Consider the following 17,636-nt stretch of genomic DNA (forward strand, 5'->3'; position numbering starts at 1 on the left):
CACATGATGTTTATGTGGACGATGTACTCAGAATTATGACACTGTGATGACAGGCAGAAACAATGTGAGTCCCGGAGTGGCTGCTCAGTGCAGAGGAGACTGCCCACTGTGGGTCTGCACATCACCTCCCCACCACCAAGTGGGTAGCCCTGACCACACATCTTACTGCTGGGGTTATACACAGGGCAGTCATAAATCATCACTGCAATATTTATACCTTCTTGCCTTGAACCAGAACCAATTAAAAACACACTTGGAGAACATGTTCTCTAACATCCTCTTTAAAATATTTATATGGATCAACTTTATTAAAAGTGAATACACAGATAATGTGGCAAAAAGAAATTTTCCCAATATTAAACCCTTGATGATACTTTTTAATTCACTATAAGGAAAAGAATCCACCAATAGTAGATAGCTACTTATTTTTGCTGAGTGTCCTCTGCTTTTCTGCATGCTCCACAATCTTTTCTTCCACATAGAGCCCCTTCCGCTTTCGTACCGCGTTCATGTACTTCCGGGCCTGGTTCTCAGAGTCAGCCTTCTCCCCGAAGTGCAAGTACTCCTCCTCAGTAGTTGGCACCCAGAAGGGGTCACTGGGAATGATCTTGTAAAAGAAGATGACAGAATGTGCAAGGTTAGGCATTTTTAATTTCAAACCTTATTCACTGAGCTCCTCAATTCATATAGTCTTAGCTAATGAAAAAAAGTTAGGCAAAGAACAGTTAAGCTTGCTAGGAATGGTAGTAAGTATGAAGAATTGGCCGGGCGTGGTGGCTTACACCTGTAGTCCTAGCACTTTGGGAGTCAAGGCAGGCGGATTGCCTGAGCTCAGAAGTTCGAGACCAGCCTGGGCAACAAGGTGAAACCCTGTCTCTACTAAAATAAAAAATAAAAAAAAAATGAGCTGGGTGGGGCGGCATGTGCCTGTAGTACCAGCTACTTGGGAGGCTGAGGCAGGAGAATCGCTTGAACCCAGGAGGCGGAAGTTGCAGTGAGCCAAGATCGTGCCACTGCACTCCAGCCTGGGCGACAGAGTGAGGCTCCATCTTAAAAAAAAAAAAAAAAAAAAAGTATGAAAAATCATGGGAGGTGTGAACAAATGGAAGTAGAGTCAATAAAACTTGTAACATACATTATTATTCTTTGCTCATAATTCCAGTTCATAACACTAAGGAAGAAAACTATTAATTTTTAATAATATAATTTTAAAAAGCTTTCATTTTTGCTAGGATATATCTGAGTGTTAATATCTTTGCCATCAATATTTTGCCGTTGTCCTCAACCTCAACGAAGATCAACACATGTAACTACACTCTTGCTATTATTACATATTTTTTTTATTGAAGAGACAGAGTTCTGCTCTTTTGCTCAGGCTGGAGTGCAGTGGTGCAATCATAGCTCACTGTACCCTCAATCTCCTGGGCTTAACAGATCCTCCTCCCTTGGCATACCAAGCAGCTAGGATTACAGGTGTATGCCACCATGCCCAGCTAATTTTTAATTTTTTTTCTGGAGGTGGTGGGTGCATGACATTGTGAATGGAAAAAATGCAGCAAAATGTTTACTTTAAAATGTTCAATTTTGGGGGAGGCTGAGGCAGGCAGATCACCTGAGGTCAGGAGTTTGAGACCAGCCTGACCAACATGGAGAAATCCCGTCTCTACTAAAAATACAAAAAGTTAGCCAGCCTTGGTGGCGCATGCCTGTAATCCCAGCTACTTGGGAGGCTGAGGCAGGAGAATCTCTTGAACCTGGGAGATGGAGGTTGCAGTGAGCTGAGATCACGCCACTGCCCTCCAGCCTGGGCGACAAGAGTGAAACTCCATCTCAAAAGAAAAAATAACGGTTCAATTTTAGATTGTATGAATTTCACACCTCAGTATATCATTTTTAAAAAGACAGACTTAAAGAAATTTCCCTGAATACAGAATATGGCACAGAGAGATGGAGATTAGAAAAAAAAAAAAAAAAAGTCTGAAAGGAAAGTCAAGAGCCATCAAGTATGTACAGGGTATATCTAACAGTTCTAAAACCAAAAAACAGAGAACAGGATGAGAGTCTTCAGAAAGGAAAACCTCACTGAGTCTGGACCAAGATAATAAAATAATCCACCCCTTGTGACAGTGTTGAAATGCTGGAAATCTGTGGGCACCTGCATCTCCTGAGGCTTGATTCTGACCTACTAGACACTACAGAATGGGAGGTGTGAGCCACAACTGTGCTTCTTGCTCTTGAACAAAGGTTGGAAACAAAGCAGCTGCCTGTGTCCTGGTGCTGAGGCAGGTACTGAGAAAATCAGAGAGAAAAGCCAGATCATCTAGAGAAGAACATGAATCAGACCAACAAGAGGCTTTGCATCAGCAACAGCAGTTGCCGGTACACAATGAAGTCCTTCAGAGTGCTAAGGAGCCCCAGTGTGAGCCTACACGTCTTTATCTAGTTAAATAAACCATTATCAGCGAACCAAAAAAAAGCCTCTGTTGGACAGACTTTAAAACATATCTCATGGACACTCAACAAAAGAACTAGAAATATCTTTTAGAAAAGAGTCTCTGAAGGAAAGGGCAGACAGTAAGAAGTGAGAACAGCCGGCGGGGCGGGGGGAGCACAGAGGCATTATCAGCACTAGAGTAACAATTCTGGTGGGTGACAAGTCTACAGAAGCAGTGTCTTGAAGGGAACCCCATTAGAGGTTTGGCAACAAGGGGCAGAAAAGGAGACAAGGTCCAGGAATTGGGTGGGGGCGTGGGTAGGTAGAGTGGCAGACAAGGGCGAATGGATGGAATTTAGACGAGAAACTGCAGTAAGAAGGAGGAGTGGGGAGGAACCTCGGTCCTGTGGACCTGGCCATCTGAAGGGGTTCTTCTGGGTCAGAGGGTGTGTGCTACAATTTTGTGGGCACAGCAGTTCCAGAGACTCAATTCTAATTCACTAGCCACTGGGCTTAGGATAGCAAGGCTCATTCTAGACCATTCACCAGCAGACAATGTCACCATGATACCAGCCGGGCTGAGTCAGTGTGGGCTCAGGGCCTGGGCAGGAGGAAGGGAGGGAAGGTAGTTGCCACACAAAACAGCCTGACTGGTCAAAAGCCACCCACCCAGGGTGAAGGTAGGTGTAGCTATGTAGGGGAAGCATGAGGGAGCCTGTGGTAATGGAACAATTCTGTATCTTGATTACATAAAACTACATATGTGATACATTTTCATAGCACTACAGACGCACAAACTCCCATGAATATACAGAGCAGAAGAAAGGGAGCCTGCATCTTTGATGGTGTCCCTGAGCCATGGTACCAGCCCTAGTTGCTTAAACAATTACTATTCTGGCATTATGGTTCTTGCAGCTGAAAACACTCATAATCTATCAACTGATACAGGGTTGCTGTGAAGACTGAAGAAGATATATGAAAGTCATATGGTAAGGCACCTGGACATCCTAGATTTGTCTGGCTCCAAAGCCTGCCCTTTGCCATGTTTGCAGACTGCCATGAAGACTGAGTTTATCCAAACATAAATTGCACAATGGTACTAGCTAAGTCAAGTGCGTATATTATAACTGGTGAAACCTGAACAAGCACTATGGGTGTATCAATGTCAATGTACTGTAAGAGATGGTAACATTGGGGAAGGAGGGGTGAATGGCGCATAGGACCTCCTTGAACATATTTTTTGGTAAAAACATATGTTTGGTAATATATTTTTTGGTAATTTTTTCCTATGAAAAAAAAAACTATTGCAATTTTTTTTAACACATTTTGTTTTTAAGACACCCGGCCACAAGTTATCATTCTCTTTTGTCTGAAGGTAAAATTCTCAACATTTGTAAGAAACACAAACTGTTTTCAGAATTGGTTATTCTGCTTTGCTGGTGGGAGGACAGGGTGAAAGGGGTGGGGTCTGTTCCTCATATGTGAGGAAACAAGCAGAGAGAATGCAATGAGTGAGAAGAACCAAGTGAGTCTGTCTGGAATCAAACCCAGAGAGTGAGGAGTAGGGGGTTGGCACTTCACTGAATCGAGAAGCAGGCACTGAGGCCAGAGTGAACGTGGTGTGAGGGTTAACTGCACTGGCTCTGGAGCCAGGCAGTTACCCTTCAATGCCAGTTCTCTACTCGCTTAGCTGTGCGATCTTGGGCAACTTATTTCCAATCATTTATACCTGGGCTCTCCTATTTGTAAGGATGGAATATTAAAAGTCCCAATAACATATGACTATATGAAGACATTTTCACTACTTTTGCATCTGTGTGGAGAGCCTGAAGCCACCTGCCTCAACATGCCCAACGAACTCTGAGGATAGGGGAGATGGAGTAACACTAGAGAGCTTGAGGCTGGTTTTGAATTTCCTTAGTGGAGCAAAGACAAAGCTACCCTTTTATGGTTGTCCAGCTTGTGCTCTACAGAAAGGCCCCTCCAGGCCACAGAGAGGGGCTTGATATCAAACTGAAGAAAAAGGTGCTTTTTTTTTAAATTTTTTTCCCTCACTTCCTCACCCAGAATTCAGCGGCCTAGAGTAAGAATGTAGTTTTGCAACTCAACAGCCTGAAGGGGATGCCATTTTCGAATCATAAGAAGGCACCCAAGTGCAAACTGTTGCCCTAGGCATTAAGGGAAAAGAAAGCCTAGAAGGAAAAAGCTCTGGGTGCTCCATTTCAATTTTCTGCCCAGTTTTCACTATGATTACTGCTGGCAGGTGGAAAATACCATGTCCAAAATAAACTTGTTTGGTGGTATTGTAATCACTTCACCCGGTATGAACTTTAGCCCACCCCTCAGGGTAATCTCAGTAATAAGTGGCAAATCTTGAGGTTATGCTGACATATATGTACAACAGCACTGGTTGGTAATATTTTTTCTTTCTGTGTCTGTTATTAGCTCCTTTTCTTCCTTTTTCATAGAAGGGTAAAACATAGAAAGAGAAATTATGAGATTGCTGACTTCAAAGGTTTCCTCATGGAAAAATGCCTGTAATTTTATTTTCTCTATTTTTTGAAGCACTTTCTCTCAAAAGCTCTTGATTGTAAATTATATGGTGTGGTAGAATACAAATGAAAAGAAGTGCCTTGGAGTGAGAAGCCATATCTCAACAACTGTGTTATTTCTAAACCTAACTATGGGGGAAAAACCAAGACAGCCAAAAAACATCAGATCAATGACATTTAATTATAATGTAGTTTTTAAGATTTCAAAAATTTGAAGCTTTTGGGAACAGGACCATGACAGGTGGCAAGGACGTGGCAGAAGGATGGTACAAAACTGGGGCAAAACTTTTCTTGAGAATATTTTTCTCTCAAGTTATTAAGAGACTTATTTTTAATAACAAGATGTAGCTAAGTCAGAAAGTAATATTTTTTAAAAGTATTAAATGTGTAAGATCAATTTTAAGATTTTTTTTTTTTTTTTTTTTAATTTCTGAAGGATAAAGGAGACGGACAACCATCAAGGCTTTCAGGTAACAAAAACTGCCTATTTGGTAAAATCTTGCTGTTTTTATACTAGTTGTTCTTAAACCTCCATTCTATACCTTTCTTTAGTAATAGATATTTCAGGTAGGCTTATAGCTACCTAGATTCAGAAGGTGGAGGCATACTTTTCCTATAAGGAGCTAGACAGTAAATATCTTAGACTTTGCAGGCCATATATTATTTCTATCACAGCTACTTTACTCTGCTTAAAAGCAGCCATAGAAAATACATACATGATTGGGTACAGCTGTATTCTAACAAATTTTATTTATCAAAACAGACAACAGGCCATAGACCTAAAGACTACACTTCCTAGCCTCCTTCTTAGGTGGGGCCTTGTTAGATGTGGTCAGATGACTGGTTTTGGGCATTGGGATGAGGGTGAAGTAATGTGTGCAAGATTCAGTTTGTGTCCTTAAAGGGAAGGAGTATATCTTACTCTTCTCATCCCTATTCTTATTGGCTGGAATGCAGATGTGATGAGGGAGGTAGAACAGCCACTGTGGACAATCAATGGGAGCCAAGTGTTGAGAAAGGCAGCAAGCCAGAATGGGCCTGGGCTCTTACCACAGTGAGCCACATGTCAGCCCTAGTCTGCCTCCCTAGACTCAAAAGAGATTGTAATCTCTGCCTTATTTGAGCCACTATATTTTGAGATCCCTTTATTAGAGCAGTCTTACCTGCTTCCTAATATATCAGACAACTAAGAAATGAAGGGAACTTCATACATTTTTCTAAAAAAATATGCTTTATAAAAATTACTTTTGAGGATAAGACTGACTATAAAATGATGAGATTTTAAAACAAAAAAATCTACAAATTCAAATGAATCATTCTTCCAATAATGATGCCATTCAACAGCTTTGAATGCCTATTCGGGATCTGCATTTACAGACAATCCCAGTGATTACTTAACCTATATCCTCTTTGTTCTGATCAAACATACTATAACCCAGTTTTATGCACAAGTGTTAATCAAGGCCATCTTCATGCGATGGACTTCTCATCTCTGAGATATTCAGAAGCATGACTTGTGAATTCTGAGGGCAGTTTGCAGCAATGGTAATGCCAATGAAGAAAGCATTCTCCCTCTCAAGGTCATTAGGTTGAAGTGGACTGAATCTCTCTAGTTCTAAATATCATTTAGCTGTATTGCTTTGCAATCACACATCTGGTCACTAAAACCTGTGGTAGAGAATGTTGTAATGATGTTTTCATTAGAGCCATCAGTAATATATTTACACTACAGACATAGTTCCTATTTTTCAGGCACTGCCTTTTAAAAACCCATCCCTTATATTTCTCACTTGGTTTGTGTTCTTATATCAAAGCTGAATGCCGAAAACCAAAACCAATACCAAAACTAAAAAGTTAGAATTTTGGATAAATGAGAATTACTACCCACAAGCACAGGAATTAAAAAACAAATGTTTGGTGGGTACTGTTTTCTACATAATGAAATTCAGCAATATCTCATCAGATATGATAAGCCAGCAAAGCCATCAAAACACCATTAAGTTTTCAGAGAAACATGCAAAAGTCAAGAAAATATTCATAGTAAATTACTGTTAAAACCTAGAGTTTGTACTGACCAAAAAAATGTAACCTAAATCATAGTATTAACCTTGGTTCTGCCAAACATTAAGAATATGACTTTTTTTTTTTTTAAAGAGGAAAAGCAGACACAATGGAGTGCTCTGGACTAACAACTTCACTTGCATCAGTTTAGATTATATGAACTTGCTGAATTCAAATCAAATTTGCCCTGTCCAAAGTCAATTTTTCTAAAGTGCCACCCTTTTTTACTTCACTGATTCACTTGATTATAAATTTTGTTTTAAAAAGAAAGTTCTCCCTCAATTATTCTCATTTTCCATTCTCTTCTAAATTTAAACTCTTCTTAAAGTGTTCTGGAAAAACGGACCCATCAGGCTAAAGAAAGTGAGAAAGATAACAGCTTAGCATTAAAGCTAAATCATGAGTTTTGCTGAAATAGAGTTTAAGAAAAAAAACCACGGATTATCTGTGTGAAGCCCCGTGCAATGAATGCCACACTGCTGAGAGCAAGCCAAAAGGAATGTGGTATAGACTCAGAGAATGATCTACAAGGAAATAATCTTCGCATCAGCAAGGGCTGGTCAGCCACAATGTCAGGCACTAGGTTACGTATTTGACCTAGGGGTGAGGAAAACTCAGGGAGGGTCCATGATTATCCAAATAAGTAGAAGAATATTTGAAACCAGGACTTTCTGACTCCAAAGTCAATGCTACTTTCATTACCTTACAAGCCTCCATGGATGAATGTGATCATAAATTATAATTTTCTTCCAGTTCTATGTTGAAAGTTTTTTTTGAGCCTTCCAATAAAAGTTCTGATTAATTTTAGGTTACTGATTTGTAATTAAAAACTTATAAACTTCAAAAGCATTTATGAAAAAAAGGGAATAATGTGAAGTCATTTCAATTCTCTGTAAACAACAACAAAAACTGCTTTCTTAAAACAATCTTTCTACTTACATGCTTGAGTTTACAATTTGATTCCTGACCTTAGGCTTTTTCTTGAAAAGCAAATTGTTTTTTGCACATGCCCTGCAGTTTGCTTTTACCAGCCTTTTCTCATGTGGCACCTTCTAATTGAATGTGCTTCTTCTTAGCTGGTTAATGTCTACTTTACGGATATGTTCAGGATGGCTGGTCTGACCTTACCTTTACCTCTTGTTATTATTTTTTCTCTAACTTACAATAGTGTGTTCACAATCTTTCCTTCTCTCCCCAGCAATGCGGATCTGTTAAGTTTTCCTTTCTGATTACAGATAAGGTTTGCCTTTTCATCTACCTTTACCTACACTGACAACGAAGGGTTCTGAGTAGCCGTTTCATTCCATTCTCATTCCACAACACCTGAAAGCCATGGAAACCTTGAATCTCCATAATGGGGACTGAAGAATACATAATACATAATAATTTAAAGCTACCCCTTGCAAGAAGTGTAACTGTTCCCCTCTAAATGCTGGAAATATTTTTTTTTTCCCTAGAAGAAAATATTCTTAAAATTTCACATTCAAAAGGCCTGTGACTTTCTTCTAAAAATCTAAAATATATATTTGGATAAAAAAGGATTAAATTTTCAGCATCTTAAATTTTATATTGAATAAAAAGAACAAATGAGAGTGTGTGTGTGTATATATATATGTGTGTGTGTTTATTAAAAACCACAGATGATCTCAGGCTCATTCAATCTGGATGAAAAAGCCATTTGCTTTCTTCTGTCCATTTGACTGAGCCATAGGAATGCCAAATGGCATGATCTGTGTTGTTTGCTACTCTTGGCCTCTTCCGTAGTGAATGGATCCATAGATGAGAAGGAAAGGAATGAATGGGAACTTGGATTTTTACCTCCCAATGGCTGAATACCAGTTGCGGGCTGGCCAGGCCACTTGTCCTCTTCCTGATTTCATCAGCAAAACCAAAGCTTTCAGCAACAGGCAGCACAGCCTTGATGATGAACATGTCTGTTCCTTCTTTCATTTCTTCTTGAAGTACTCGACCTTCTCTCTTTGACAAGACAGCATAGACTCGACCTGTAAAACCATAAATATTTTAAAATCATGGATCAGTCATATGGCTTGAGCCACACCAAGACATGATTACCCATATACTCTGTAACAATCCACTAATGATTAAATTCGTTCTCAATAATTTTGGTTTACAAAAGTAACGAACGCTTTTTAAGTGTTTATTTAAAAAGCATGAGATTTTTAGAAAAATTAGAAACAAAAAATAAAAAAAATTAAATCACCCCAAACTGCACTGCTGCTCATAGACAAACTCCACAAAACAGCATGAGAAGAGGGAGATTTGTAAAAGGACCTTTCAATGTGGTTTCACCTATGAGCTATCTTTGGGTCTAAAATCCAATGATATGAGTGTGACTGGGCTTTGTTAAAGTTTATTAAATATTAAAATATTTTAATAATTATGAGACCTTATTGATATGCCAATGATAATTAAGATGGCATAGGCTATTTGGGCTTAGTAGGGAAGCAACTGGCATTTTTATACCAAAAATTAAAACCACACACATAAATATTTGCTCATAGTTTTCTTAAACTGATAATATTTAAGTGGCATGAGTATTAAGTGTTTTATTCCCCTGAAAACTGATAGGTTTGGAATCTTTAAGGTCTGGTAACAATTTCTAGTGCCACAGCACAAGAATTCCACTAGCAGATTCTCTGGGATGACTCTTTTAATTAGTCTTTAGGCACAATTCTGCCTCACACTCAGGAGGGAAACATCTTCCCTTCTGACTGGTGCTCTGTATGAGTGTCTCTGGGAATGCAATAAATTATTTCAACTAGTAAGGAGAAGAGACCCTGCAAAGAATAGAGATACACTAAAAATCAAAGACAATCATGTAACCAGCAGATACTCTCACTAAAGCCTTCTCTTTCACCTGCTGCCTAAAAAATAATTTTAGTTACATAAGTGATCTATTGCATATATTATCCTTAAACATTTACGACACTGCTGTTAAGCAGAGCTAAAGTATCCTTTGCTTTAGTATCCTTTGCTTTAGTATCCTGTTAAGCAGAGCTAAAGTATCCTTTGACCACCACTGAGTCCTGGACCCTACTCTCCTAACTGCCAAGGTGATGAGTCTGGAGTGTCCACGACCCACTCACCTTTATTTATTTATTTTTTAAACTAGAAATTGAGGACACAAAGCCAAACTGTCTGACTCCCAAACTTTTCTCTCTGATTCAGATTTCCCCCTAGTGGCGGTTATTAGGAAGGGTAATAGGAAACAAATGGCAGAAAATCTATTGTGTCACAAGGCCTCAAGGAAAAAAAACTAAACTCTCTGATAAGCCTTCACCATGTTTAGGTTTAGCTTAAAAACAAACAACTTAACACTCCATTCGTAATGAAAGGCACCCCCTTTCCTCTTGTCTACTTCCCCAGCTAGCTACTACATTTTCTCCTTCCTTGCTTCCTCACATCTCTTAAACAGGTAGCTTCTCATTTCTTCACTATGTGCTCTTTCGTTAACATCTAGGCTCTCCTGTGCTCCAGGAAACTGCTTCCTTGAAATTTCACAATAATTTTCATATTCCTAACCTAAATGCTTTTTTTCTCAATTTTCATTCTCTGTGATTTCTCTGTGGTATCTGAAGCCACTGATTAGTATCTCCTCTGTCAACTGTCTCCAATCTTAGTATTATTCTCCTTATACTCCTGGCCTTCTGACCATCATTCTCTTTATTTCAGTATCTCCTGAACTACTTCTTATGGATATTCTTTGAAGCTTCATACTCTTTGAACAAACTCTCTACTCAGCAAGCCAACTAATTTATAATTTGTGTGGTTTAAACTAATTTTATGCCTGGGACTCCTAAGACCATCTTATCTAAGCCAGGCCTCTCCTTGGATCTCCAATACCACTTTACAATGGATGCCAGGGCATCTCTGCTGTGAGAGCTAACTTCCTTTTAAAATTAACACATCTGGCCGGGCGCGGTGGCTCAAGCCTGTAATCCCAGCACTTTGGGAGGCCGAGATGGGCAGATCACAAGGTCAGGAGATCGAGACCATCCTGGCTAACACAGTGAAACCCCGTCTCTACTAAAAAATACAAAAAAAAACTAGCCGGGCGAGGTGGCAGGCACCTGTAGTCCCAGCTACTTGGGAGGCTGAGGCAGGAGAATGGCGTGAACCCGGGAGGCGGAGCTTGCAGTGAGCTGAGATCTGGCCACTGCACTCCAGCCTGGGCGACACAGCAAGACTCTGTCTCAAAAAAAAAAAAAAAAAAAAAAATTAACACATCTAAGAATATATTATCCACTTCAAAAGGCAACTCCACTCTCCCTATTCCAACCATTTCCCCATCATTCATACCAGAAACCTCATAGTTACAGAATCATACAACAGTGGGATAGAAGGAAACTTGAGGGTCAAGAAGTTCTACCAAAGTAGCTGTTTAAGCTCTCCTTGTATACTCTAAAACTCACTTCCTCCCAGGGCAGCCCATTCCATCTTTGGATAACCATAACAGCTAGAGAATTCTTGACTCCCAAATATGTTCCCCTGAAGTTTCTGACAATCAGTCCTAGTTTTTATCACATGTGACAAGTTTAATCCCTCTCCCACAAATTACCCTGTAAGCTACTCAAAGACAGCTATCTCGTCTTCACTTTTCCAGGCCAATCTTGCAGTGACTACACCTGTATTTCCTGTTTTATCGTGGCCTACTTGAACTACTTGAACTACTATGATTTATCTACATCCCTCTTGGTATTTGGTACCTGGAAATGAAAACAATACTTCAAGTACAGTCTGAAAAGCTCCCAAAACAGCAGAATAATTATTATTTTCATTAGTGATCCCTTTTAGTTATACATTATTTGAGATATACAGGAAAAAAATCTTACCATAACACCTAACATGTGTGAACTAGTAATCTTTACTCCCCTATCTCATTTGAAGAAACGTTTTAAGAGCCAGGAGCAGTGGCTCACACCTGTAAACCCAGCACTCTGGGAGGCTGAGGCGGGAGGATCACTTGAGGTCAGGAGTTCGAGACTAGCCTGGCCAATATGGTCTCCATATCGCCACTAAAACTACAAAAATTAGTTCAAAAGGCAACTCCACTCTCCCCATTCCAACTACTTCTCAACTACTGAGCATGGCAGTGCATGCCTGTAATTCCAGCTACTCCAGAGCCTGAGGCAGGAGAATCACTTGGAGGAGAACTTGGGAGGTGGAGATTGCAGTGAGCTGAGATGGTGCCATCGCACTCCAACCTGGGAAACAGAGCCAGACTTGGTCTCCAAAAAAAAAAAAGAAACGTGTGAAGGTAGTCTACGGAAGTCAATACACAACAATAAAACACCAGGGGTAAAAAAGAATGAGGAAAGTGGGGCCAACAGAAGGGACCAGTGGGGACAAGCTGCCTGACTGCTGCTGCATGGGTCATGCCAGCAGGCTTAGATCAATAATTGTAATTGAAACTGAATGTAGTTAACATGTAATTTTGATCCATTCAATTTTAATTCCATGAAAACTATATCTTGATACTGGGGCACAGTGGAAAATACTATAATAAAACCTTCCAAATACACTTGGCTCTCATGATAGGTGTGTCCAACGCTTGGATGCATTCAAAGACCCTAAATGTGCCACTGTTATCACTGAGAAATTAACATAGCCATATCAATAAGAATTTCTGATCATGTGGCCCTTGACTGCAAATACTTTCAGACCCTTTCCATTGGATATTTGTTCCATCATGATCACCCGTTAGTTCAGTCACTTAAATAAAGATCAGAGTTGGTTGAGTATAGCGGTTCATCACTGTAATACTAGCACTTTGGGAGGCACAGGTGGGAGGTACACTTGAGACCAGGAGTTTGAGACCTGCCTAGGTAACAAAAGAAGACCCTGTCTCTACAAAAAATTTAAAAATTAGCCAGGTGTAGTGGTGTGCATCTGTACTAAGGCACTAAGTAGCTAGTACCTTAGCAGCTATGGGACTAAGGCAGGAGAATCATCTGAGCCCAGGAGTTGGAGGCTGCAGTGGGCTATGATTGTGCCACTGCACTCCAGCCTGGGTGACTAGGCAGGACCCCGTGGGAGGGAGGGATGGAGGCAGGAAGGAAGCAAAAGAGGGAGTTACCAGCGAAAGAGGGAGGTACCAGAGTACCCTACTATATGAAAGGAACCAGGGAAGAGGAATTCATCAAGGAAAAAAACAGCAACAAAAAGCTTAATCAATTGAAACAGTTCTGATCAGGGCTCAACTATTAATGACTACATTATAAATATCTCAGCCTGTATTCAAGGCAGTAACCCACCCCCCTTCAGCTTCTCTAACTGCCAGACTCTAGAGTACACAGGGTACAGCCTCTGTACTCTAAGCCAAGGTGTATCACTCACTGTCCACAGTACACATTTGAGGTTTTGCCAACTCTGAGCTCATAGTTTCTTCAACCTAGAATACTCTTAGTCCAATGCTATACTCAAATCCTTTTCATCATTCAAGGCCCATTCAAAAATAAATAGTTCCATGAAGTCTTCTCTGACACCCAAGCTAAAAAAAATCTCTTTACCATTTGGGTGAACATTATCTGTTCTTTTATGGCCTTATAGATTCTCATATATACATTTTCTTCTTCCATAATATTAAGATTAACCTGTAGATTCTACAGTCTTGAAAGCTGGAAGTTTGGCAATTAAAGGTATGTTGCTTTTTTCAGAATTTAGGAAAGGGAGTAGCTGTTCGCAGTAATGTTTTCTTTAACAGTAAACAATCAGGAAACAATGCAAATTTCCAATTTCAGAATGATAGTTAAGTAAACTATATCACATCCAATTGATAAGATTACATGCAGAGGTTAAAATGAAAATTACGAATTCTAAGTAGCTAAATAAAAAGCAAAATATTAAATTATTTCTATCATAAGGTTACAGCTATGCAAAATGTACTATTACGGACAAGTGCTGTAAAAGGAAATAGGAAATAAAGTTGGATTCCAAGGAGAAAGAGCTTTCTTCACCTTGTGATTTGTTATTGTTGGTAACACTTCTGCAATAACTTTAATTAAAAACACACACACAAATAAATTGGTAGGTACTTATTCTTACACACCAGGTCACACTAACCTTTTCCTTTTGTCACAGAGCTATGACTTCTGAATCAGACCAACATGGTTGACAGGATACAGATGCGCTTCAATCAAATAGAAGATAAAGCATGCTGCAGACACAGTGGGGAATGTAGGCTGGTTGCTACTACATAGATAGATCAACTACAAGTTTATAGATAATTGATGTTAACAGGTCAAACCCACTCTGGAAAGTGGTCCTTAGTGAGTCTGCTAGCAACTCTGTGTTCTATTATAATCAGTGACTTAAAAAAGAAGGCATAATGATCAAATCCAAAGTGGACATGAAGTTGGCAGGTAATAAATACTGTGACACGGTCAAGATAACTGGGCAAGGACCCCAATTTTTTTATTTTTTAGACAGAGGGTCTTGCTATGTTCCCATGGCTAGATTTGAATTCCTGGGCTCAAGCGATCTCCTGCCTCAGCCGTGCAGCTGGGACTATAGGCATACGCTAGCAACGCCTGGCTAGGACCCGAAATGAAAATTGTGTTAAACCAATCAAGTGTCCAGGATTTGACAGGTCAAGCTGCTGGAGACCAGCCTGTGCAACATTGTGAGACTCCGTCTCCACAAACATTAAAAAGTTAGCAGGGCATGGTGGCATGCCTGTGGTTCCTGGAGGCTGAGGTGGGAGGAGCGCTTTGAGCCTGGGAGGTTGAGGCTGTGGCAGTGACCCATGTTTGCGCCACTGTTCTTTCTAGCCTGGGTGACAGAGTGAGCCCCTGTCTCCAAAACAAAAAAAAAAAAGGAAGGTCATGCTGAACAGCAGTTCCTATAAAACCAACTAGAAATGAGTTTACTTTAGGCTTAATAGTAGTCTTCAATGTGCTATGGTATAAAGAAAGCCAACTTAATACTAAGTTGCTGAATACAAAATTATTTCATCAATCAAAGCCCATTTCCAGAGACCTACTGTTTCAAATTTTGCTAATCCCAATTTCTCTTAAAGCTTCCCTAGAAAACCATGTTTGTGCACTAAATTCAACTATATTTTACTTTCCAATTATTTTATATAATTAAGCTTTGTCATCTTATCTCTCAAAGCAGGAATTATGTTTAACACACTATTGGCACATGCAGCTCATTAAATCTTTGTTGAATTGAATTACAAAATGCTGAGGAAATGTAAAAAGAACCCTAAGTATAGAATAAGAAAAGGTTTAAAGGCCAGGTGGGTGGCTCACGCCTGTAATCCCAGCACTTTGGGAGGCCGAGGAAGGAGGATCATGAGGTCAGGAGATGGAGACCATCCTGGCCAACATGGTAAAACCTTGTCTCTACCAAAAATACAAAAATTAGCTGGGTGTGGTGGTGTGCATCTGTTGTCCCAGCTACTCTGGAGGTTAAGGCAGGAGAATCGCTTGAACCCGGGAGGCAGAGGCTGCGGTGAGCTGGGATCGTGCCACTGTACTCCAGCTGGGTGACAGAGTGAGACCCCATCTCAAAAAAGGGGGGGGAAAAAAGGAAACAGCGAGGCCGGGCACAGTGGCTCACGCCTATAATATCAGCACTTTGGGAGGCTGAGGCGAGTGGATCACTTGAAGTCAGGAGTTTGAGACCAGCCTGACCAACACGGAGAAACCCCATCTCTACTAAAAATATAAAATTAGCCAGGCATGCTGGCACATGCCTGTAATCCCAGCTACTAGGGAGGGTGAGGCAGGAGAATAGCTTGAACCCGTAAGGTAGAGGTTGCGGTAAGCCGAGATCGCACTGTTGCACTCCAGCCTGGGCAACAAGAGTGAAACTCTGTCTCAAAAAAAAAAAAAAAAAAAAAGTGAACAGTGACACTTATTAAGAATGTTTCTGATAAATTAAAGTACATGTGTTCCAACAATATTGGCATGTATTCCTATGTGTAAAAAGATTAAAAATATCTCATATATTCCATAAATATACCTACTACATACTCATAAAAATTAAAATTATTCAAAAATAAAAATTTAATAAAAGGAAGAACTACAATAATCATAGCTGTAATTAAAACTTTTAACTAGGCTGGGTGTGGTGGCTCATGCCTGTAATCCCAGCACTTTAGGAGGCCGAGCTGGGTGGATCACCTGAGGTCAAGAGTTTGAGACCAGCCTGGTCAACATGGTGAAACCCCATCTCTACTAAAAATACAAAAAATTAGCCAGGCATGGTGGCGGGTGCCTGTAATCCCAGCTACTTGGGAGGCTGAGCCAGGAGAATTGCTTGAACCCCAGCGGGGTGGAGGTTGCAGTGAGCCGAGATGGTGCCATTGCTCTCCAGCCTGGGCAACAAGAGCGAAACTACATCTCAAAAAAAAAAAAAAAAACAAAAAAACCCAAAAAACTCTTAACTAGTACTATTTAACAAAAATAAGTATTTTAAAAATGTGAAGTTATTACCAAAGATTTTTAAAAAATGAAGAGCCCCAAAAAAAGATTAACAGATTAGAAGGTAAAAATACAAAAATAATTCAATGACAAGCAGGTAAAAGCTCAGCAATAATCAAGTTAATTACAGGGAAATTTCATGAGTAAAAAATGATAATAAACCACATCTTTAGAAAAGTGGATTTTAGAAGTATAGAAGGGCATTTTCCTGAAATTATTTCCCCGGATAAAATGATTTTGAGATTATTTTCCTACAAAATGTCCCATTTTGACCATATGCAAGTCTATCCATTTATAGAAGGATTTCTTGTTTTAACAATCTATGTAGAAAAAACTAAGTTTTAAAAAAAGACTAAGGAAATTCATTTTGCTAAATAAAAAAGACCTGAAATCAACTAGTGCCGATTCTTAGAGAATCAAAACAACAGTCAGCAAAGTCTGAAGTCTTCTCAGAAGATCTCTAAATATCCAGACAGGAAGCAAAAGGCCTTAGGAACACAGAAGTTCTTTTCATTTCTTTCCAATTGAAGGTGTTGATTTAAAAAGAAAAAGGAAAACACAAGTGAACAGCTGACTGCATTGATAGATCCTGGACACTAGAAATTGGTTATCGATATAAAAGAGCCCCTCAAAAACAAAAAGAAAACAGGCCTCAGAGGAGATTCTCCAGTCTAAGCAAGAGGACTTCAAATCAATTTGAGAGAGAGAGAGAGAGAGAGAGAGAGAGAAAAGCCAGACTGTCTCCAAATGTAACTTCTTTTAAGTGGATGTGGTAGTTGGTTGGTCTCAGGGGCAAAGCATTAAGACAGCTGACCAGTGACAATGGTACAGAGACTGCATACCAACCCACATACACACAGTTGCCACACAAAGGGTAAATAAATGGGGCTTCTTAGAGGGCAGGGAGGCCCAATACAGTGACATTTGTACCTGGGTGAGGCAAGTCAAAATGATCCTTTGCTCCAAGAGAGAGAGGGTTAAAATACATATTTCTTCCTGGAAAGTGGCAGAACTGACTCTGATGGCCAGGTGGGGAGTGCCAGGATAAAAATATAAGGATAGGATGACAAATGATATTTTGAGGTATTATCCTAGGGTGGCCTGGTCACATGCTGTGTCCAGGTGGTGATTTCCTAATAG

General features: G+C 39.9%; 1 protein-coding gene across 1 annotated transcript in view; it reads right to left on the reverse strand.

Moving 5' to 3' along the window:
• Positions 1-269: 269 nt before the first annotated feature.
• EFL1 (elongation factor like GTPase 1) overlaps positions 270-17,636 on the reverse strand; it is a 93,466-nt gene continuing 76,099 nt past the window's right edge. Inside the window, exons 9-10 of the mRNA XM_026448055.1 lie at positions 8,866-9,050; positions 270-607 (exon numbers count right to left, since the gene is read on the reverse strand). Of these exons, the coding sequence (XP_026303840.1) occupies positions 419-607; positions 8,866-9,050 (374 nt within the window). The 3' untranslated portion in view covers positions 270-418. The remainder of the gene's footprint in view (positions 608-8,865; positions 9,051-17,636) is intronic.

Source organism: Piliocolobus tephrosceles, chromosome 6 (genome assembly GCF_002776525.5).
Source record: "Piliocolobus tephrosceles isolate RC106 chromosome 6, ASM277652v3, whole genome shotgun sequence".
Lineage (NCBI taxonomy): Eukaryota > Metazoa > Chordata > Mammalia > Primates > Cercopithecidae > Piliocolobus > Piliocolobus tephrosceles.